General features: G+C 41.2%; 1 protein-coding gene across 3 annotated transcripts in view; it reads left to right on the top strand.

Annotated features, from left to right (window-relative positions):
- Positions 1-23,588, top strand: part of IMPG1 (interphotoreceptor matrix proteoglycan 1) — a 132,905-nt gene extending 109,317 nt beyond the window's left edge. For all 3 annotated transcript variants that reach the window (XM_040473994.1, XM_040473993.1, XM_040473992.1), the window contains 3 exons: positions 15,533-15,728; positions 21,985-22,057; positions 23,425-23,588. In XM_040473994.1, coding sequence (XP_040329928.1) covers positions 15,533-15,728; positions 21,985-22,057; positions 23,425-23,502 — 347 coding nt within the window. In that variant the 3' untranslated portion in view covers positions 23,503-23,588. The remainder of the gene's footprint in view (positions 1-15,532; positions 15,729-21,984; positions 22,058-23,424) is intronic.
- The last annotated feature ends 1,203 nt before the right edge of the window (positions 23,589-24,791 follow it).

The raw sequence follows: 24,791 nt of genomic DNA, 5'->3' as shown, positions 1-24,791 counted from the left end.
TTTAAAACGCAGATGATTTTCAATAGTTTTCTTCCTTTTTTCTTTCTTTAATCTAGAATATGGCAGGTATTTTGCTCCCAGGTTTTCAATGTGACTGGCTGATCCAGATTTTCTCCTTTTGGTGGTATATTGGAGTGTAAGCTGTCATGGTGATTGACAAGCAGGCTGATTAAAATGTCCTCCTAGTACAACCAACTAATGTTTCCTCTCAGGTCCCTGGACCCCAAATGAAGATAATTACATAGGTTGGACAGCAAGGACTCAAATTTCAATTTACACAGTCCGTGACTCTATTGCTGGCATAGTCTTTTCTAGTGTCTAAGGCTTGGGTACAGCAGTACCCATCCCCCAACATGTAGTAAAAGAGGTCTGAGGGGCACTTATAGTCAAAATCCCAGATAATTCTGGAAGGTCATTTTAGCAAATACAAGAAACTTCCCCGATTCAGGTCTGATCTTGCCAGTGTTTGCTTGAACTCACTAGTACTGGCCCAATCTGTTGAGAAAACTCTCTTTGAAAGAAAATTTAAAAAGGAAATATTTAGAGAGAAGAAGGACAGCTGCTAGAAATACTGTATGCCAGGAATAAATACCTAGCTTTGTCTATGGAAGAAAATCCCAGGAATCTATCCTTGGAAAACAGAGAAGGCATCCTATAATTTTAACCTTTTCCCAACCAGGATGGCCAAATACAGCAACATTTACTATGTGTCTTATCCCTTGCCTTTCCCTTACCATCTTCTTGGGAGAAACGGGAGATCAGAACTAGGCTATAGAATACCGGAGGATCTCCTGCCTCATGAGTGTCCAATGTTGCCCCATCCTGGGAGCCACCAGCCCCACCATCCCTTCCTCCTCCAACCCTTATCAGAGCATAACCCTTAAAACATGAAAAAACATAATTTTCATACAAACGTGTGAAAGTTTGCTTCACTCATTAATAAGGGAATCATTAGGATGACGAATCTGGTCTAAAGAGGCTCTGGAAATGGAAATTTTATATAGCCAGAGAAAAAAAGGAGAATGATGAGTTAAGAATGGTATGCTAAATAGAAAAGAGAAAGTATAATCATCTTATCTTACCCATTTTCTATACAATAACTTCTAACTCTATGGAGTTGTAAAATGCTATAACCAAAAGTAAATGGTAAATCAAAGTTACTGCCTTTTAGAGGTCGGCAAAGTGTGTCTTAAAGAGCCAGATGGTAAATATTTGGCTTTGGGAGCCAAAAGGCAAAATCGAGGATATTATGTAGGTACTTATGTAACTAAAACTGGTCTTAGCCCAGAAACCATAAAAATGTAGGCAGCTGGCAAGGTTGCCCACAGGTGATCCCTGTTTACAGGAGGGGATTGTTAGTGCTCCAGCACGACTTTTAAGGTTATGTGGTCAACTTCTCTCCTTATTTCCAAATGTTGGATGGTTTTCTTAAACCACCAGCTTCTTACTCCCTCTGGCCCTTATTTTTGCTGTTACAGAGAAGTTAGACAAGTCAATGACAATGCAATCATGATTTGAGACCCTGTTCATTCATATATTCAGTAAACACTTATGGGTTATCTGGTACCAGTCAGGCACTATTACAGGCATCAGAACCCCCAAAGTGAATCCCTGCCCTCAAGGAGCTAAAGCCTACCAACGAAGAGAAACAGACACATATACAAAAAGCTCTAATCAGACTACTAAATACGATAATCAGGTTATGAACAGAAATGTTATGAAGCACAACAGAGCAATTAATTCTACAGAGGCCAGGGAATGTCATGGCAGGCTTCCTAGATAGATGGCGATGTTGAGTGTGGTACCTTGGCAAATCCTGGGGGTGGGGGGTGGGGGGAGAGGACAGGCAGGGAGGTTGAGGAGGGGCTCCTCCAAAAAAGGCTGGAGGAAGATGCAGACACTTCTGGAAATTTCAGGATACTTCAGTTATTTCACTGTGATAGCAGCTTGGGACACAAAGTAGGGAAGGAAGAGAGTTCAGCCTGGAAGGAAGAGAAAGGTGTGCTGAGCCAGCATGTTTAAAGCCAGGTTGTCTAAAAGCTCCTGTTCAATCTATTTATATCTACTTTGGTGTCCTATTTTTCTTTTTTCTTTTCTTTTCTTTCTTTTCTTTTTTTTTTATAACTGTGGTCTTTTACAGTTTAAACTTTAATAAAATCTTGTAAAACTCAAAAAGTCTTCAAACTAAGTACTAAACAGCCCTTAAAGTATTCTCAAAATTACAAAATAAAAACATAGAGTTTATCATTCATAAAATACTTCCAATTTGGGAACTACTTAGCAAAAATATACAGGTAGCTACAAAAGGTGGATACATTAATTCATTTAAATGTTTTAATGCAAAAAATAAAGCAAAAATTAGTAAACTAGCTTAAGGATATAAAAATACTCCAAAAATGTTTTGGGGAAGATGAGTTTTACAGAAATGGACATTTGGTGAACTGCCCTCCATCCTATGAAGTAGCTGTCTAGAGACCAGAGGCCAGTGCTGAAAGTATACATTTGGGAAACCTCAGTTGAAATCAGGGAACAGGTAGAAAAATGGCCCAGGGCAATGTACAGGGCAGGAGAAAAGGAGAATCAGGACTGAATCTCTGAGAAACCCCAACACTTAATGGGGAATAGAAGGATTGTTGGTGCAAGGAGCCAAAGACGGTGTTGCAGAAGCCGAGGAAAGAGAAGAGCGGGAGAGACAGGTCAGCTGTTTCAGCAGCCATGGGTGAGCAGTGGATAGAGGCCATGTAAGTTGACGGTTCAGAGGTCATCAGAACCCTTCGCAGAAACAATCTGCTAGAGTGGCAAGAGCTGAGGCCAGATTTTAGTGAGGTTGGGATGAAATGGAAAATGGGAAAGTCAGCATGCCCTGTCCACCTCCTGTCTTACAACCCGGAGCAAGGCTCCCACCCTCCCACAGACACTGGAGATAGGGGGTGCTATCTTCTTTGGTGGTTACATTTCAAAAGAGAGGCTCCTAGGTCCTTGAGAAAGACACTCTTGAGTTGTAATACTGGCAAGAAGCTTCAAAGATGATGGACATCTCAAACGAGCAGAGAATGAATTTACAAGTACAAGTTTTCTAAACTAAGAAAGGGGAAGTGCGCAAGCTGCCGAAATAACTCAGCTGGGAGAGCGTTAGACTGAAGAAAGGGGAAGTCAGGGGTCTAGAGTTAGTCAAGCAGAGGGGAAGGGGAAGGCAGTCTTGGTCAGAGGATCTACCATTTCTCTCTATGCCCTGATTTTATTATATTTACAGGCAGTGCTCAGACAGACCAATTATTTAGTTCTATTTGCAAAATCTGACAAAAAATCCAATCAAGTCTTTTTCATTTCTTTTCTTTTGGCCTAACGTCAGGGTGGAAATGTAGCTTGTGGTAGTAATGCGGAGACGGGGGAAATATTATTCCATTGTTACATTTAGACCAAAGAGAAGAGACATTGTGAAACTTCTCATGAGACTACTAGGGGGGCATCATTCCACATTCAGATCAGCATCTGAATTCCTGGATGTGTCCTCTAAATGAGGGCTATTAATCAGTTAGGCCAAATAGTATCTGCAGAGGTACAGACACGGAGTAGAAGCGACACAGTGTTATTACTGCGTGTGGTTTACCATTCACCTTTTGAAAACAACCTGAATAAATGAATCTATGATATAGAAAGTATAAACCAATGTTAGAACTATCTGTGATTTATCAACTGAAAAACTGAATAAATCACAGCTTGCTCACTATTCTGCCAGCATCTCTGGCAACTAGCGTCGTCTTTCATTTAGGCTGCTGTGAAAATTCTCTAGAAGCATGTAGGGCTTTTATGCCAGTTAGCTGTGCAGGTTGAAGATTTCAAACATGCAAAACTACACATACTTATTCTAACTTATTCTCTCCTTGAATTCCTAAGAAGTCTCCTCAAATATGGGCAGATTTCAAAGCTGGTAAATGGTAAACATTGAAATTAATTAGACTCTGGCATCCAGGATGCTTCCAGCCAGAATGTGAATCGGCAAACTCATTTTCTCTGGAAAGTTGCATAATTTGAAAGATTTGCATTTAGTTGCCAGCTCTGAAAAGTGGTAGATGTCACTTATCACAACAATGACAATAAAACAGTAATAGCCACTATCGACATTTTTAATCTTAATAAATAACTATGCAAAGTAGGTATGATTTCTCCCCATTCCACAGTTGGAAAAACTGTGTTTCAGAGGAGTGCAAGTAACTTGCCTTTTACGGGTCCCACAATCACCAAGTGCTGTCACCAGAACTCAATGGCAGTTTTGTGTGCTTGCTTCAAGTCTGTTTACTGCCTCTTTATAAAAAGAGCCTTATCAACCCTCCTGCTGGGTATACAAAGGGTTTTTAATGTATTTGGAAAAAGTGACAACACACTTAAGTTTAATTAATCCTAAATGAATTGTTAGGTGTCACATTTCACCAAGTTGAAATATCCTATAATATTTTGTTACATTCTTAGAATGCCAAAAGAAAAAGAAAAGAAAAGAAAGGAAACAAAAAGAAAAGAAAGGAAAAGAAAAGAAAGGAAAGGAAAAGAAAAAAGAAACAGAGGAAAGGAGAGAAAAAAGTCCCAAACTTCCTAGTGTCCCCTATAGTTGTGTTATTGGCTCTGCCAGGGGGTCCCTTCCAAGCTGAAGCAGCCACAGGAATTCTCCTTCCAGGATGCTCTCCCAGCCTCTGCCCCGGCCCCATCTCCTGTGTCTCTGGCTCCTGTTTTTACTCTGTTGCTGTCCCGTGCTCCCTGGGATGCCATCCCCAGGGATTTTCCGTTAACACCTGCTTTCATTAAGGAACCCCAGTATTGGCTGGACTGCCAGATACCTGTTGCCCTCTCGAGTTTCAACCCATGCCCTCATCCCACACTTGAGCCTCCCCATGGGGCTTCCTGAAGATGCTCCTAGAGTCCTTCATGGAACCCCCTAATGCACACCCTGTAGGGAAGCCTGGGCTTCAGCCCAGCTGCACAGCCTCCCACAGCCCCTGCTATCTGAGCGCTCCCTCTGCCAGCTGATCCTGGGACACTCAGGCCCTAACACCCATGCACCCAAAACATCTCAGTTTGGTGGATATAAATAATGACCGAGAGCAGAAATAATTCTGGAACCTCTCATCCGGGGCAAGATGTGGAAAGGCATTCACACGTGCATTCATAAAAGAGTTACTGAGAGCCTACTATACATAGTTGGTGGTGGTGGTTCTTGAGAATGGTGGCAAATTAAAGTGAAATTCAAGGTTTTTCATATTACATGTCCGTTTAAACCAGAAAAGAACTCCCATTACTAATTTATTTAATTCCACAAATGTGTATTAAGCTTCAAGCACATGGATGGTGCTATGCTATGTGCTATTCATTGTTGAATGATTATTCTCACCCTAATCCAGCCCTTCAGCAAGAAGCCATAAGCTAAACATGTTTTGGCCAATAATAAAATAATAAAACAATGAAGCACTAACTTATATATAGATTTTTTTAAGTTCTTTTATTTTTTTTTTAACTTTTTTGGAGAGAGAGAGCACTCACACATGAGAGCCAAGGAGGGACAGAGCTCTCAAGCAGGCTCCATGAACAGCGCAGAATCTATGTGGGGCTCAGTTTCAGGACCGTGAGATCATGACCTGAGCCAAAATCAAGAGTCGAATGCTTAACCAACTGAGCCACCCAGGTGCCGCTTAAAGTTCTTTTAATCACCGAATTCCATCCACAGTTCTGGAGGTTTGTGCCAGCGTGTCCAGCTAATGTTCCTGCTGTCTTGTTCCAGTAGGACACCTAGAATGGGAGATTTATATTTGAGCTGCAGGGACATTAGCGATCGTCTGGTTTAAAGAACCCATTTTATAGGAGGGCCAAATGAGACCTAAAGATGCTAACCTACTTTCCCACGACCACAGCCAGTCACTGGGAAGTGCCCAGGCCATTTCCTGGAGGCTTCTGCACTGACAGCAGAGATAAGCAGACCCACTCCCTCTGCTGGTGCAGCAAATCCCAGAATATTCTCAGGATTTGGGAAAATAAAGCAGGTGGGCCAGTGTGGAAGGCGAGGCCCCAGCATTGTATCTCAAAGGAACCCTCAGGGGAGGGCCATGTTTATTCAAATTACTAAGTGCTAAGCACCAAGCACTGTATTAAAGTAATATTCACATCTTGAGAAGGAAACAGACTACCAGTTCTGCCTTAACTAGGCCTTTCATGAATAGTAATAAAAATACTAATATTAATTAATAAAAATACGAAAAAGTATATCCTATGACTGCATTGGTATAAAGATGAATATATCCAACTTGGATTATATTAATTGGTGGGTTTTTTTTTTTTATTCTGATTAAAGAATTTAAAACACGTTCTTCAGCACCTAAGAGTATGCTGGGCTAAAGCCATGTGTCCTGGGCCGTGCAGATTACCAGTGACTGGGACGCAAAGAAATGACGCTTCCCCTCGTCCCCACATATGAAACCAGGACCTCAAAGCCTTGGCTAAGAGCTGGGGGGGGAGGGTTGGAGAAAGGGCACTACAGCTGCCCCGACCTCTACCCCTCCTCCTACCCCCCCACCCCAACCCCCACTCCTCTCCCCGTCCCACCCGTCCCCGCAGCGGGCAGGCGCGCTCGAGGCCAGGTTTACTCCCACGCCGACTCGTGGGAAAGCTGGTCACTGCGTCCAGGTGTGAAGCTTGGTCACGCTGGGCGCCAGGGCGCGGCGGGCCCGCCTGCCTGGGAACTCCGCAGCCCAAGCTGTGCCTTTTGGGAATGGGAAAAGATGATCCAGGAGTTTCCACCACATTCCCCCAGGCGTCCAGGCCGGATCTGTCGCGGTAATCATAGAGTAATAATGGCTCTATCAGCCGTCCCCTGCAGCTCCTTCCGCCACCGCGCCAATTCCTTCCAGACTTCTGTTTCCTCCACCGGCGCTTACCGCACAGTGGTTTTTAAGGAGGAAGCAGCCCCGGCTCTTAAAATTTCATCCCTTAAATCTATTCCTACTTCTTTGCTATTGAGCGCCATCTAGCGAACACTAGCCTTCATCACATTGAAATGGCCTGGTGGAGGAGGGGGAAGTCCACGAAAAAGACCTCAGGGGCCCTCAGCCCAGGTGAAGCCTGAGTTTCAGCCAAACAGAGCTGAAATTCTGCCTTAGGACAGGACCCTATCAAAGGAGATACTTCACTTCCTGTCCCACACGTGAGTGTTGCCAGGGCGTAAGAGAAGGGCAGAATGAAATTATAAAGAAGAGAAAGAACAGGGCAGAAAGGCCGGCAATCAATTCACAGCCCCAAGGTTACCGAGCAAGTGACAGGACACTCTGCAGCGAGCGGGAAGAGGGCGGTGCGCTAGGAACTGGAGTTGGTAACATGAGCCCCTGAGACCCTCAAAGGCCTAGCAGACCAGGAGAGTCTGTTTTCAGGCCTGACAAACATGACTAGAAACAGGAAGCTAGGAAAAGACACTCTTGGACCATCAAGAACCTATGAATGTATAAGCTGCTTGGAGAACAGGACCATGATCTTTTTGTTTTTAATCAAAATAGTTTTTTTCAGGAATAGAGTTTAGTGATTCATCACTTACATATAACAGTGCTTATCCCAACCAGTGTCCCCCTCAATGCCTCTCGCCCTTTCAGCCCTTCCCACCCACCCAACACCCCACCAGCAACCCTCAGTTTGTTCTCTGTGTTTAAGAGTCTCTTATGGCCTGTCTCCCTCTCTGTTTTTATATTATTTTTGCTTCCCTTCCCTTATGTTCATCTGTCTTGTATCTTAAATTCTACATACGAATGAAATCATGTGATACATGTCTTTCTCTGACTGACTTATTTCCCTAGCATCATACACTCTAGCTCCGTCCACATTGTTGCAAATGGCAAGATTTCATTCTCTTTAATCACTGAGTAATATTCTGTTATATATACATACCACATGTTCTGAATCCATTCATCAGTTGATGGACATTTGGGCTCTTTCCATACTTTGGCTATTGTTGATAGTGCTGCTATAAACATGGGGGTGCATGTGTCCCTTCAAAACAGCACACCTGTATCCCTTGGATAAATACCTAGTAGTGCAATTGCTGGGTAATAGGGTAGTTCTATTTTTAAGTTTTTGAGGAACCTCCATACTATTTTCCAGAGTGGCTGCACCAGTTTGTATTCCCACCAGCAGTACAAAGGGTTCACCTTTCTCTGCACCCTTGCCAACATTTGTTGTTGCCTGAGTTGTTCATGTTAGCCATTCTGACAGGTGTGAGGTGGTATCTCATTGTGGTTTTGATTTGTATTTCCCTAATGATGAGTGATGCTGAGCATCTTTTCATGTGTCTGTTAGCCATCTGGATGTCTTCTTCAGAAAAGTGTCTATTCATGTCTTTTGCTCATTTCTTCACTGGATTATTTGTTTTCTGCGTGTTGAGTTTGTTAAGTTCTTTATAGATTTTGGATACTAACCCTTTATCTGATATGTCCTTTGCAAATATCTTTTCACATTCCATCAGTTGCCCTTTAGTTTTGCTGATTGTTTCCTTTGCTTTGTTATCTTGATGAGGTCCCAATAGTTCATTTTTGTTTTTGTTTCCCTTGCCTCTGGAGACATGTCAAGTAAGATGTTGCTGTCACCAAAGCCAAATTTTTGCCTCTTTTTCCTCTAGGATTTTGATGGCTTCCTGTCTTACATTTAGGTCTTTCATCCATTTTGAGTTTATTTTTGTGTATGGTGTAAGAAAGTGGTCCAGGTTCATTCTTCTGCATGTCGCTGTCCAGTTCTCCCAGCACCACTTGCTGAAGAGACTTTATTCCATTGGTACTCTTTCCTGCTTTGTCAAGGATTAGTTGGCCATATCTTTGTGGCTCCATTTCTGGGTTCTGTATTCTGTTTCATTGATCAGAGTGTCTGTTTTTGTGCCAGACTGTCTTGATGATTACAGCTTTGTAATACAGCTTGAAGTCCAGAATTGTGATGCCTCCAGCTTTGGTTTTCTTTCTTTTTTTTTTTTTTTTTAATTTTTTTTAAATGTTTATTTATGTTTAAGAGACAGAGAGTGAGCGGGTGAGGGGCAGCAAGAGAGGGAGACACAGAATCTGAAGCAGGCTCCAGGCTCCAAGCTGTCAGCACAGAGCCCGATATAGGGCTCAAACTCATGAACTGTGAGATCATGACCTGAGCGAAGTCAGACGCTTAACCAACTGAGCCACCCAGGCACCCCTTTGGTTTTCTTTTTGAACATTACTTTGACTATTCAGGGTGTTTTCTGGTTCCACACCAATATTAGGATTGTTTGTTCCAGCTCTGTGAAGAATCCTGGTATTATTTTGATAGGGATTGCATTGAATGTGTAGATTGCTTTGGGTAGTATTGACATTGTAACAATATTTTTTCTTCCAATCCATGAGCATGGATTGTTTTTCCATTTTTTTGCGTGTGTCTTCTTCAATTTCTTTCCTAAACTTTCTATAGTTTTCAGTGTATAGATTTTTTTACCTCTTTGGTTAGGTTTATTCCTAGGTTTTTTATGTTTTTTTGGTGCAGTTGTAAAGGGGATTGATTCCTTGATTTCTCTCTCTGCTGCTTTATTGTTGGTGTATTGAAATTCAACTGACTTCTATACATGGATTTTATATCCTGCAACTGTGCTGAATTCATGTATCAGCTCTAGAAGTTTTTTGGTGGAGTCTTTTGGGTTTTCCATATGGAGTATCATGTCATCTGCAAAGAGTGAAAGTTTGGCTTTCTTCTTGCCGATTTGGATGCCTCTTATTCATTTGTGTTGTCTGATTGCTGAGGCTAGGACTTCCAACACTATGTTGAATAACAGTTGTGAGAGTGGACATCCTTCCTGACCTTTAGGGGGAAAGTTCTCAGTTTTTCCCCATTGAGGATGATATTAGCAGTGGAACTTTCATTTATGGCCTTTATGATCTTGAGATATGGTCCTGCTATCCCTATTTTTTTAAGGGTTTTTATCAAAAAAGGATGCTGTATTTTGTCCAATGCTTTTTTAGCATCTATTGAGAGGACAGGACTTTTAATGTGAACTGTAAAATTCCTCAAAGTGCTCCCTGCAGGCAAAGAACACTTATTTAAATGGTTTTTATCACATGATGAAGAGCTAGGGGACATCCTTCCTCCACAACCAGTTGGGAATGCTTTTCAGGACCTTTGGCATACAGACGAAAGACATTATATAAGCAAATCCAGGGAAGAAACTAATACATAAAATTTGCTTACACTGGAAATCTCAGAATGATACAAGTATTTCCAAGCCCCATGTGACAGCTCACTTACTTCAAGCCATGTTTATTGCTGTTACATTTTAGCAACAGAAACAAATGTGGAGTTATTGTGGTGTCAGACAGTACTTTGTACAAGGAAACATTCTGTCTAATGGAGGAGTTTTGGCAGACGATGGTTTGAACTTCGGTTTAGTTAAGAGAGCCTTTGTTCAAAGCATTCGTGGAAGTCTGATATGTAAACCCGTACAAGTGGACATGCTGGCATGCTTGCCTGCCCCCATCCCTTGTTCGCCCATTGGAGCCCTAAGGTCTCTCCTGGAAACCCCATATTTGAAAACCACTAGAATGATATCAAAAGCTGAACGTTGTAAGCAGACATGTGGATGTTAATCTGGGATTATACTTACTAACATGGACTTTTGTTTTCTTGCTTATGAAAATGAGGTCAGTGGTATCTACTTAGGAAAGTTGTGAATATTAACGAAGACTTGTTTGAAGTGCCCAACACAATGCCAAACACAAAATGGCTGTAGATAAATGTGAGCTCCCTGTTTATGTAAATCATTGTCACTGCGCTCCTGGTGAAGCTGGAGTGCAGGATCATGATCCCTAGGACTACTTTGGGAACAAGTCCTGAAATGGAATGACAGTTCCTTGACTACCTCTGGCATCCACATAGGAAGCTAAAGACTAGGCTTAGGACCTCTTGGTGCCAGGATGGACATGGAACTTTCCCACCATCTGCAAACTCACAGACCCTGACACTGCTCAACACACTAAGGGCAAGTACCCTGGACAGAGATTGTCAAATTTGCTGTGCAGAAGAGCTCCCTATGTGAAGGACAGAAAATTAGGTCATTTTGCCAGCTAGCAATTATAATAAGCCCAGGGGCTACACCAAGTCATACTTGGTGGGTATGATACAGGCTCGTGAAGAAACCTCTCTATAGAGCCCACCATAAAAATAATGTATTTAAAGAGGGCTTAAGCAAATCCAGGAAGCTAGGGCAATTATAGACCAACTAGGCTATACACCAATCATGGAGACTTCCCTTCCTCTAATCCACACACAGCTTGATTATGACTTGAAAATATTCTTCTAGGGGCGCCTGGGTGGCGCAGTCGGTTAAGCGTCCGACTTCAGCCAGGTCACGATCTCACGGTCCGTGAGTTCGAGCCCCGCGTCAGGCTCTGGGCTGATGGCTCAGAGCCTGGAGCCTGTTTCCGATTCTGTGTCTCCCTCTCTCTCTGCCCCTCCCCCGTTCATGCTCTGTCTCTGTCTGTCCCATAAATAAATAAAAACATTGAAAAAAAAATTCAAAGAAAATATTCTTCCAGAAAATGACATCTAATTGTTCTCTTCCTAATCAACTGTTGATCTCAAATCTCCTTGAACTCTCTCTTTCCAAGCTACAGATTGTGTTCAGAACAGAGCAGTTCAGGTTTTTACTACATAATGTTTACATTATCAGTATTGACCAAATCAAGAACAGAGAGCGAGAAGTTCAGACTGATTTTATTTTTGTTTTGTGCAAAGCACTGGGGATATGTTAAGGAGGAGGCAAAGAGTCCTGTGGCCTACAGTGAATGATGAATGAGTCCGTCATTCTAAGGAGAAATGTCTTTAAGATATGACAAAGAAAGAAAATAATCAAAGCATAGGGAAAGCTTTACTTAAGAAATTTCTACTAGGGACACCTGGGTGTTTCAGGGGATTAAGCATCTGACTTCAGCTCAGATCATGATCTTGAGGTTCATGAGTTCGAGCCCCAGTTCAGAGCTGGAGCCTGCTTCAGATTCTGTGTGTGTGTCTCTCTCTCTGCCCCTACTCTGCTTATGCTCTGTCTCTCTCTCAAAAATAAATAAGTAAATATTGAAAAGAGTTTTTTAAAAAAATAAATTTCTACTAAACTTTTGTTCATCATACAGTCTCTTCTCTTCCGTGGCACTTCCTTCCCACAGTCAGCTCACAGTTCTCAGTCTTTGCCTGAAGCCCGAAGCTGTAGGTGCCCCTCCAAGTGTGGTAAGTAGAGGGCCATCAGCACACCAAGGAAAAGTATTTTTAAGGTATAATAATGGAAGCGGTATGGGCTGCTTTGCAAATTAGTATTGTAAATACTGTGTCTTCTGGTACCATTCTAACTCGCTGCAATTGCCTTTACTTGCTGTGGTCCCACGGCTCCCCCTCCTGGCTCTTTCCTTTCCTGGGACTTGCCCTCACACAGATGACCAACACAAATAGCCCGTGGTCTTTGCAACACTCAACTTCGGGGCCTCAGCTTCCTCACCTGCAAAGTGAACAAATTCATGAGAAGGTTCTAAAATACCTTTCAGCTCTAACATTCTAACATGTAAAATTTTATATAAGGCTAAAATAAAAATCTAAAGCAATTAGTTTGTCTGAAATTCTTACTGCTGCAGATTTTGAAGGGCCCAGTTGGTATTTGTTGAATCAGTGAATGTTGTCTTAGTACCCAAGAAGGTATACACAGCAAACAAATACTAAGCTCAGTGATTTGAAGTCTCCTACTTCTCTCTAGACCTGTCCTGAATAAATACCATGGGAAAAGCAAGTTATTTATAAACAAGGTACATTTGTTCTTCAAATATATCTGATCTAGGGCCCCCAAATTTGGATAAATTTATTTCCCCAACGTTGCCTGATTGCATTCTGTTCAGCCTTACTGGTGCGTAGACAATGTCGGGCGGGGCCGAAAGAAATTACGGTAAATCGGTAATATTTTTTTAATGGGAAACTCATTTGGTTATCACAGCTTTACTCTTCAGAGGACTAGCATCTGTACATTGAGTCAGCTTTCCGAGTTAGTGTATTTCTCCACTGCAGAGAGAAGTGGAGCCTCTATTCCTCCCTGGCTTGTGTTTTCAAGACTAAAAGTCTTGAGTGTAAAGTTGCTGACAGCTGTTATTTATTAAACCAGGCCCTGGATGTGAATCACCTGGGTTGTCAGGGTAAATCTGAATCATTTTCTAAACAATGACAAGGATCCCACAACATGGCCAACTTTAGGAACTTTGAAGCAGAGAAAGCCAGTTCACAGTAGTCAGGCCTGTTTGTTCAAGCTGCAGAGAAATAGAACTTCATGTAAAGTCTTCTAGCATTGTCTACCTTGCTGGGAGACCCAGGTATATGTTTTCAAGGAAGTGCTCATGCCCACAGCTTGGGCTGGTTTTATTAATCTACCTCACTATCACTTCTTCCACCACAGGGAGGCGCTGGATCAGAGTAGTGAATGAAGGGGTTTATTGGAATTCTCACCCCATGCCATGTCCCCCCAGTGACCCTACACAGAGCTTATGTGAACAGTAAATTCGGCAAAGCAGCTATGTTCTTCTCCACTTGAAGATTCACAATAGACATTAGCTTATTAATGACCCTAAAGAGATTTAAAAGTAAAAGGAGAAGAGGGTGAGATTGGAGGGAAGAAAGAGAAAGAGAAACAAGGGAAAGAGAAAGAAACCTGTTACATTTATTTCACCCTGCATTAAAAAAACAAAGAACGAAAACAAAAAGTACTTATTTAGCCACCAACCTCTTTCTAGTATAAAACCTATTAAATCCTGCTGACTTAGAGTTCTGCAAATGTTTGCACTTGGGGAATACAGGACAAGATGATCACTGAAATCATCCTAATTCTGACAATTCTAAGTTGTGTTTACATGTCTTCTAATGCACAATTCTGATCATACCCTTCCCTTGCCCAGAAATCCTCCATGGCTCCCACCTGCCTGGAGAGTCCAAATTCCTTAGCATGGCATCCAAGACCTACCAGAGTTTGACCTTAACTTACCTTTCCAGTCTTAGTTCCCTTCCTTCCAGTCCACAAGGTTTTGTTGCCTCCAAACTGGGCTTTCCTGGCTCTCTTTTCTCCTATCTGTTGTTCTCCCTCCTCTATGCCTCTGTTCATGCTGCTGGGTCCAGCTGGAATGCCTTTCCTAGTCTTTGTGCATACAAATGCAACTCACTTTAAATAATTGAAACAACGATCTCTTCTCTAACTTGTATTTAGAGCTCATCTTACAGCTCTTACAGTGGACAAGGTAGGGGCTTTTCCTATAGAAATATCTGTATGTATTTCTTACCTTCCCCTAGGCTTCTTGGAAGAATAGCGTTATGCATGGCTACCTGTGCCTTAACTCCTTGCATGGAGTATGTTCCTTTTGAAAGAACAATCTGAAAGATAAATGGCTGCTGTAATTCAGCGGGAGCTCCTTCCAGGGCAGAAGGAAGAAGTGTCTTCGGCCCAGAGGCAGGTTCTGCCATCAGCATTGGGGGACTCAGGCCATTTGCTTCTCTGCCTGAGAGCTCAGTGTGCTTAGCTCTATAAAAACAGGGAAGAGCTGGCAGGGGCCACAGGCTTTCTGAGCTAAATACTCTGAGATTCTCATTTACAAAAAAAAAAAATTGAGACACAGCTACAGAATTTAAAGTAAAAGAGAACAGTGACAAAACAAAACAAAACAAAACAAAAAAACAGAAACTAGAGATCCACTTGAATTTTAATAGAGGAAAAACGATTAACCCAAAGGAAAGATCTCTAACACTGGGGCCAGAGGGATCAGCAAGGGACTAAGAGAAAGATATTTTTTAAAGCAGTAAATTGTCCTGAGTGCTCAAAACTGTCCACATAAACGACTATTTGACTACTTTACAAGGTATACACCTGATCTTAAATATATACTTTCGTAACTCATTGCTGCAGAAAATGCTTACTTTAAAAACCTAACGAACAAAAATCCTTAATTCTCTACTGCAGTGGTTCTCAAAGTGTGCTCTCCAGATCAGATGCATCAGCATCACCTGGGACCTCCCTAGACCTACAGATTCTCAGCCCCCATCCCAAACCCTTTGCATCAGAAACTCTGAGGCTGGGGCCAGGAATCTGTGTTTCACAAGGCCTCTAGTTGATTCTGATGCACCACCAAGTTTGTTCATGATTATATTCAGAGTAAATATGTTATCATTGTCATAAACTCAGATACAGAAATGTGTGTTTCCCTTTTCATTCCAGTCTGTTACCACTGCTGTACAAACCAGTCCAAAATGGAGTGATGGCAAATATATTTGGTCTCTTGCCTTTGACTTCTGTCTGTTCCACTGCTCAGGAATCCATGCATTCATTAAAATCCATCCCATACCCGGGCTGTGTGCTGACAGCTCAGAGCCTGGAGCCTGCTTGGGATGCTGTGTCTCCCTCTCTCTCTGCCCCTCCCCCACTCATGCTCTGTCTCTCTGTCAAAAATAAACATTAAAAAAAATTGTTTTAAATCTGTCCCATATCTTACAGCTGATCAAGCAGACCCTTGCAAATTCCTGGCCTGTGGTGAATTTGCCCAGTGTGTAAAAAATGAGTGGACCAAGGAAGCAGAGTGTCGCTGCAGACCAGGGTATGAGAGCCAGGCGCGCCTGGACCGCCGGGACTCTGGTCTCTGCACCCCCATAGAGGGATGTGAGGTCATCCAGGGAAAGGGAGCTCCGTGCAGGTAGGTCAAGTACAGTAACTTTATACACCCAAGGATTTGTTACTCTTGCTCTTGAGAAACCTGTCATTAGAATGAATGCATATGGCCCTTTAAACTCACATGGTTCTCAATCTCCAGTGAACATCAAAATCTTCCAGAGGAGGACTTGTTCAAACACCTGGCTGGACCCTGCTAGGCTCTCTTTTGATGCAGTATGTCTGGGGGTACCACCTTAATTGGTGTTGAGGTGTGTGTGCATGTGTGTGCGTGCGTGTGTGTATTTGTTTTTTTTCCTATTTGTAAAGACAGTTTTCATCATAATAAATTTGGAAAATATACAGAATTATGAGTAAGAAGATAAAAAATCATGTGATATTCACCCTATTAGCTATTATCTTTTGATGTATATGTTTATACAGAATGTTTACATAGAATGTTCTAAAGCAAAATGGAATCAGACTGGCTTCTGGTTTTATACTCAGCTTTTGTACTTAGAACATTCCCCCATGTCATTAAATATTTTCCATACCGTCATCTTTAATGATTACATAGTAGTCCTTTCTTTAGGTCTTCTGTGTTTAGTCAATCTTTATTTCCAACAGAAAGGTTAAGAGAAGCTCTTAAGAAGAGGGAAAAGGAGGAGGGATTCATGACCCAGACTTTAGGGTGTAGGTGGCGTTATGAACGGTCAGGGAACATGAAGCCTCCCGATTCTTCTCCAAATCCTGTGATACCCAGATAAGGTCCACACTGTGCACTCTGACCTCTGAGAGTTTCTTCGTGAGCCTGCCTCACCTTTCCCAGTCATGAGTTTCCAAATACACACACCTGAACATTTCCTCAGGCTTTTAGACCACCTTGTACCCCTATCTTTAGTAGATCATCATGGTTTTTTTTTTTAAACTGTCCTTTTACTCATTCTAGTGGCCACAGTCTCTAACTTCCCACCAGGGAGCTCATGGCCATCAGTTCCTCAATAAAGAAGCAAGAGAGGGGCGCCGGGTGGCTCAGTCATTAGGGTCATGATCTCAGTTGTGAGATGGAGCTACACGTCGTCGGGCTCTGCCTGACAGCAGGGAACCTGCTTAGATTCTCTTTCTCCGTCTCTCTCTGCCCCTCCCCTGCTCTCTCTCTCTGTCAAAATAAAGAAACTTAAAAAAAGAACCTAGAAAGATTTAGCCTTTCTCTTCTTGAAACATAACCCTGTTCTTTTAAAGTTAAAGACACATTAAAGACAACTATCCAATAATGGTTAAGAAGCAATATTCTGGAGTCAAATTGTGATTAAAATTTTGGCTTACCAATTTACTAATCAAGTGACCTTGAACAATTACTTCTCAGAATTTCGATTCCCTCATTGAATCAAACCTTTTTTTTTTTTATATATATATGAAATTTATTGTCAAATTGGTTTCCATACAACACCCAGTGCTCATCCCAAAAGGTGCCCTCCTCAATACCCATCACCCACCCTCTCCTCCCTCCCACCCCCCATCAACCCTCAGTTTGCTCTCAGTTCTCAACAGTCTCTTATGCTTTGGCTCTCTCCCACTCTAACCTCTTTTTTTTTTTTTTTTTCCTTCCCCTCCCCCATGGGTTCCTGTTAAGTTTCTCCTTTTGGGTTCCTGCAGGGGGCATATGAAATTACGTTTATAAAGCATCTTTACAAAGAACATAAAGCACAGAATGTCCATTCAGATGAGCGAGGGTTACGATAATGCTGTCAACTTTCTCCAGGTTAATCTCACTTAAAATCACAACAGGATTCTAAATAGAATCTGACATTGTTCCTAAAATCCTCCAGAAGTGAAAATGAACAACAGAAAATCTTGGAAGTACAATGATGGAGAGATTTCTCTGTAAGAGAATAATACATAAAATAATATTTAGAACACTAGGACAATAAATACACAGAATAAATATAAGACCCAAATAGATCCTTATATTTAGGGAGTTTTTTAATGTTTATTTGGGGGGGGGGGGAGGGGGAAGGGCAGAGAGAGAGGGAGACAGGCAGGCTCTACGCTGATAGCAGAGACCTCAGTGCGGGGCTCAAACTCATGAACTGTGAGATCATGATCTGGGCCAAAGTTGGACACTTAATCGACTGAGCCACACACGCACCGGAATTTATTTTAATGAGCATTTCAAATCAGTGGAAAGTATGGACTGGTCAATAATGGTTAGAGTACAATTTGACCTTCTATTTAGAAAAAAATAAAATTACTTTTTACACAGATCAATTCTATATCAAAGATTCAAATCTAAAATCAAACTATGAAAATTGAGGAAAACTATCTTTAAAACCATTTCTAATAATCCTGGGCTTAAAAAAAAAAAACCTTCCCTAATTAAGATACCAATCCCAGATGACATTAAGAAGAGGATTTCTACAGGAAAAAAGTCACCACAAATAAAATTAACATATTAAGAAGGTGGGAGAAAAATACAACCTATTTTATATCTTAAAAACTCGGGGCGCCTGGGTGGCGCAGTCGGTTGAGCGTCTGACTTCAGCCAGGTCACGATCTCGCGGTCCGTGAGTTCGAGCCCCGCGTCGGGCTCTGGGCTGATGGCTCAGAGCCTGGAGCCTGTTTCCGATTCTGTGTCTCCCTCTCTCTCTGCCCCTCCCCCGTTCATGCTCTGTCTCTCTCTGTCCCAAAAATAAATAAAAAAAACGTTGAAGAAAAAAAAAACTCATATAAGAAATCCAGATGACCAAGAAAACGTAGGAAAAGATGCTCACTCTCACTATAATCAGGGAAATCCAAAAACAATAGAGACAGCATTTGTGACTTTGTGAGTTTGGTAAAAATAAATAAATAAATAAATAAATAAATAATAATATCCAGTATGGGTAACGTCAGGGAAAATGAGTTCTTTTTTTTTTTTTATGTTTATTTTATTTTTGAGAGAAAGAGAGAGAGACAGAGTGTGAGCAGGGGAGGGGCAGAGAGAGAGAGAGAGAGAGAGAGAGAGGGAGACACAGAATCCGAAGCAGGCTCCAGTCTCTGAGCTCTCAGCACAGAGTCTGATGCGGGGCTCCAACCCACGAACCGTGAGATCATGACCTGAGCAGAAATCATCAGTCAGGTGCTTAACCGACTGAGCCACCCAGGCACCCCCAGGGAAAATGAGTTTATCAAGCGTTGCTGGTGGATGTATAAATTAGAAAAACCTTTTATCAAGAAATATTTGTTAGTATCCATAAAAGTTTTCATTTGATTCAGATACTCTACTTTTAGACAATTATTCCTACAAAAATAACTGCATTTGTGCACTAAGATGTGTTTATAGAAATGTTTGCAGCATAAATGCTTTGAATCATGCCCATCTATGGAGAAAGAGTTAAATCATGCATAGTGTGTCAGTCACTAAGGAACACAGCAGTTAGAAAGCAATGATATAGCTCTACTGGAGCCGCCATAGGGAAAAAAAAAAGACATTTGATTAAATGAGAAAAGTAAATTGCAGAATAATAGACCTTGTTTATGTAATAACCTAATAATTAAACTATGTACTTATAAGTATAGTAGGTTCAACTGTGTGGCATTACCATTCTGTCAGTTAACAAATCATCAAATATTGGCAATTTTGTATGGTTCAAAGATGTAAGGAAAAGCATAGCGCGTATGTGGAATGACAGACGCACTCAGCTACTATTCCAGTTAACAGTGGAAAGAAGAATTGCTCAGTGTTATTTTTTTTCTTAAGGTTTATTTTTGAGAGAGAGACAGAAAGCATGAGCAGAGGAGGAACAGAGAGAGCAGGAGACACAGAATCCAAAGCAGGCTTCAGGCTCTGAGCGGTCAGCACAGAACCTGATGCTGGGCTTGTGACAGCTCAGAGCCCAATGTGGATCTCGAACTCACGGACCGCGAGATCATGACCTGACCCGAAGTCAGACACTTAACCGACTGGGCCACCCAGATGCCTCAAGAATTGCTCAGTGTTAAATGCTAAACTCGGATCTCCTCAGCATGAGGACAATTCCCATTGCCCTTGTGCACTGCCTCAGACACTCAGCGTGGAAGACCCCTGAGTATAGTGGTGCTGAGGGGCCCCCCTGGATCCTTGCCACCTCCTCCTGCTCCTCACAGGATGCCACCGTTTATGTGACTCTGACAGTTTACGTATATGAGGTTTACTTACATGAAAATTTAAGAACTTATCAACCATAGACAAAGACAGTGATGAAGTCTGGAGGCTTTGGAATTAAAATTCCAGCTCTACCCCAACTAGTTGTGACCTTGGGCAACCTTAAACCTCAAATTTCTCATTTAGATAAGGGGGATAATCAGAATACATCCACTGGTTTAGGTGAGGGATAAATTAGACGCTCTTCGGGGTAAACGACCCTGCCTCTAGCATGGTTGGAGCTGGTTGATGATTATCCACAAAGGGCAGCCCCCTAAACACAACCTGAGATTCCCTGTCTGGAATGCAAGCCCAAACGCAGAAGCACATCGGTGGAGGACATGAAAGTGATGTAACACCGAAAGCAGCACCCTCTCAAGAATTGTAAACTCAGCTGCGATTTTGTTAGTCTACCTGAAAATGAAGGGAGAGATGGGAAATTGTACTGAGGGTAAGGGCCTTGCTGAACAGATGAGTCCACTGAGTTACAACAAACATTTTCAGTTTGTTTTCTTTGTCATTCCACTGCCAAGCCTTCATTCATTGTATTTTCACCTTTATTCTTCCTTCTTTTCCTCCATTCAGTATTTATGACTGTACTCCATACGTTTTTCCTTTCCTTCAATTGTAGATGTTCTGTAGATAGATTCAGTTGTATGGAACTTGGCAAAAATTCTCCCAAGAATGAACAAAATTTTCATTTTCAAAGGTCTCTTTTTTAAAAGCTTAATGAGTTTGACTTCCATTAATCAAAATTATTATTATACATATTCCAAAAATACAAATCTAGATCTAATAGTAAATAAATTATGACTTTTCCTCCTCAGATCTAAAACTTTTCACTTTGTCCTTCAGCTTAATGGGCCTAATTTAATAGGCTCCTAATACAGGAGCCAGATTAAGGAAATGATGATGCAAAGTGACATCTCTGAGGAGATTTTTATAATAAGGAAGTACTTGTCTTACTACAGTAAGATCCCAGATTTACTCACTTGCTACACCTCAGATGGGGGAGGGGTCCATTTTTCATCTCTTGTAGCTGTTCCTAACTCCCTTAGGAGCACTTTCTCCACTGGATGGAGAAGGAGTGGGGGTGAGGGGAGGAGCCAAGAGAGGGAGGAGTTAGAGTTTAATATAGTCCAATCCAATTTTTAAAACTTCATCTGATTAACAATTGAAGCAATCACTTTAGGCAACTCAGTTCCTTTGCAATATATAATCAGCCTTAAAAATCTTTTCCCTTCCTATCCTTTCTCCAAGATGGTATCTAGATGTATGGGGAGTGGGGGGGGGGGGGGGGTGGAGACTCTCCCTGCCTCACCAGGCCCTGTGGAAAGCCTCTATCCTCATATTCACCTCACCTGTGATCTCTCAGTTATGACCCCACACACCTACACATCCCTTAGTATTCTAAGAGCCTCCAAATCACCCAGCCAGGGCAAGTAGGAACCAAACATGCTGAAGGAACAAGGAACTTATTTCCTCAGACTACACCTCCAGGATAGCAGCTTCCTTCCTCCTATAGTGATACCATCTCTACGCCTTTCCCTGAAATTATTATGGACAGAATGTTGGGAGAAAGAAAACAGTTTACTGATAAGGGAATGAATATATGTCACAGAACATCCCCCAAATATTATAACCATTTTATAATGTAGAGAGGGAAAGGGCAAGGTGCAAAAGGTGTATACACTACCATCAGAAATTATATAATATGTATGTTAAAAAATGTGGAATTATATACATCAAATTATAAAGTAACTTTTGTTTTTAAATTGTACAAACAAATGTCATTACACGTGGTTGTTGTTCAACAACCACGACTCACGACTGTAAAAATAACTCACAAAAGAAATAATTCCACTTTTTGCGAGATGAAGTTATCCCTCATCTTTCTCTCGAGCTCTGTTCAGGCCTTCCGAGACCGCTGCCCAAGAACGGTGAGCCAACTGGGAGGTGAGACTCAGGGGCAGAAGCAGAGAACACACTTCTTCAACTCTCACTGGCAGCACCTGCAAAAATGGGCAATCCATTTTCATTGTTGTCATCATTTTAAAGCGAAAATAGTAGCAAGTTGTAGTTGCTCTCAATGTTGATAAGCCCAGGAAATAAAATACCATATTTTTGCTTTCTTTTGTAGGTCACCAGGTCACTCTAAAAATCAAGCATACAAAACTAGTGTTAAAAAATTCCAACGTCAGCAAAATAACAAGGTAAAGTAATACTTTTACATGTTGGTTTTACTGAATTTTTAAGAAAATTTAAACTATTTCTAGGTCTGACTCTTGTTTTAAAGAGAGATAAGAAAGAGCACTTTGCCTTTATTTGCCGGGCTTTTTAATTGAGTATGTAAGGGCAGGGGGTATTGTAAGGGGATTTGTTGGTGCAAGGAAGATAGAGACAGAGGGCTGGCATTATCTGAAATGTGTAGACAAAATAATAAAATAACAGAAAAACAAGCCAAGTGTTTTATTCACTTTTTCTTATAAAAATATACATGCCATTTATCAAATGCATTGCAACAGGTTGAAATTTTCATAACTCATATTCTTGGAACTGAATCATTTTATGCATATTCTTGTATCTTCTTTTGATTTCAAACAATGAGCGAAAGCAAAAATTTATGTAGAGAAATATATAGAAGACACATGATTTGTGAACAATGGGTAACTTCAAAAATTCCTATAATTTCATCCTCAAATATTCCTTCCAGTGTCCTAGGTATCCCTTTCAAAGTATTCATCCAACTTATTTGACTAAAATAATTCTGTTTTACAAAGGGAAATAACTTATCTCTAACCAGGTTAAATATAGAGATTAAAAAACATACCTTCTGAGAAAATACCTTGGACAACTTTTATCCTAAAATTGCCTAGTTTCAAAAATTGTACCTAGTCTTTGATGTTTTGTAAAAGTGAGTGATAATCAGCCAGTTCCCACTCTACCCGAGATCTATAGTGTTGGATGGAAACAAACACATCAAAGCTTGTACTTGAAACAAGTTATTACCATCAATATACAATCAAGGATGCTGAGGCAGCCACACCAAATACTAATCATAATTCCGTGTAGCCAGGTGCACACGGGAATAATGTGTGCCGTATTTATTTCCTGAAACAAAGGAAATTGGAAAGACAGAAGAAGTTCAGTCTTGAGCCATAAAATGACAACGAAACACCATGTCTGCTATTAATAAAATGTCCAGGATGAAGCAAACACTAAGTAAATCCTAGAGTGCCAGGTAGATTTAAGGACCACATTTCAAATGAAGCAGCAGCATGGAATAATCATGTTTGCTGAGGTTGGAAGGGAAGGTGGTGACTTTAATTCACAAACTGCCCCCTCTGCTTTAAGAGATGCTTCAGCCTGAGAATCTAAATGGGTTTAAGAAGAGATGGAATCCATTCCTACTAGGTTATAAAGTTAGGAATATTTTGGAGGGCATCCCCAAACCTTTCAAAGAAGATATCCTAAATGGCAAGCATACTCTTTCAAACACCAGCAGAGGCAATATTAGAATGAAATATTGATTTGACCTCAGATGGCATTTCGTAAGCTCTTGAAACTATTTCTCTTCCAGATAATCAGGAAAAGAGATTCTGAATTACTGGCTGAAGGATATGAAGAATTTAACTATCAAGATTGGGAAGGAAATTAAGAACTAAAAATATGCAGATTATAATTTAATCTGTCTCAAGAGAAATGGATTGCTTTCTCAAGGAAAATTGTGTCCACTCTGTGAAAATTCTGAAAACACAGGCAGGCATATTTACCGGTCATCCGAATCCAGGCATATAGTCAACATTGAGAAACAACACACACCATATTTCAAATAGGGAATAATTGTGAACTTGATGACTGATACTTTCCGCATAAAAAAGATGCTTATTATCAAAGCGCAAAACACAATCACTGACCGATAGTCATGACAGCAAACCAGGTTTGCTTCCAGCTGCCCTCAAAACACTACTCACAGATCATTTACAAGTGCAACTTACCTATTGTTTTGGGGAGGCTGAACAATATATCAGGAAGCAAAGCTCTTCATGTGTTACAGTGCATGTGAAATACATGTATGCAAGGACATGCAGGTCTCTCTGAAACACAGATGTATCCAGTATGTAAACAGTGGTGAGGGTATATATGCTCTGCACTTTAATGTCTGTAACGCACACACACACACACACACACACACACACACACCCCTTCAGTTCTTCGGCACACTAGTTTTACAAGAAATTAGTGCTTGCACAGTAGATCGTTTTGTTGCCAATAATTTCTGAATTGTTCCTTTAATAGAAAAAGGAATTGGCATTCAGATATATATACTATGGGAAATCTAACTTTTCTTGTTACCACATAAAGCTATTTTTTTTAACTTTATTTTTGAGAGGGACAGAGACAGCATGAGTGGAGGAGGGGCAGAGAGAGAGGGAGAGAGAGAATCCCTAGCAGGTTCCATGCTGTCAGCACAGAGCCCAGTGTGGGGCCCAAACCCACAAAACCGTGAGATCATGGGCTGGGTCAAAACCAAGAGTCAGACGCTCAACCAACTGAGCCACCCAGGCACCCCCCGCATAAAGCTATTTTAAAGGAAGACACTATGTTGGGGGGAAAAATTACATTGTACTTTGTGACATAACCAATTCCTATTTTCCACCACAGAGAACTGTCTTCCTAAAATGTAATAATTCTATTGAATACTTCTTGACATTAACTTTGCTGTGTGCACAGGTAGATTGGCATCAAAGTAATCCAGTTTAGTCAGTTTTTAAACGTGCTACTTAATGAAAACTGATTTCTCTGTATCTATTTCAAATGTTCCACTACTAATATATTTGCTGCAAAACCTTAATTTCAATAAAATGTAAGCACTATATTCATAGATTTTTAATAAAATGGATCTGTGTTTTAGTAGCTGTTCCCTGGATTTGCTTTATGGATTAT

The sequence above is a fragment of the Herpailurus yagouaroundi genome, unplaced genomic scaffold (assembly GCF_014898765.1).
Source record: "Herpailurus yagouaroundi ecotype Mexico unplaced genomic scaffold, PumYag 139, whole genome shotgun sequence".
Lineage (NCBI taxonomy): Eukaryota > Metazoa > Chordata > Mammalia > Carnivora > Felidae > Herpailurus > Herpailurus yagouaroundi.
Note: the sequence above shows the minus strand (reverse complement) of the source record. Positions and strands in the feature narration are given on the sequence as shown.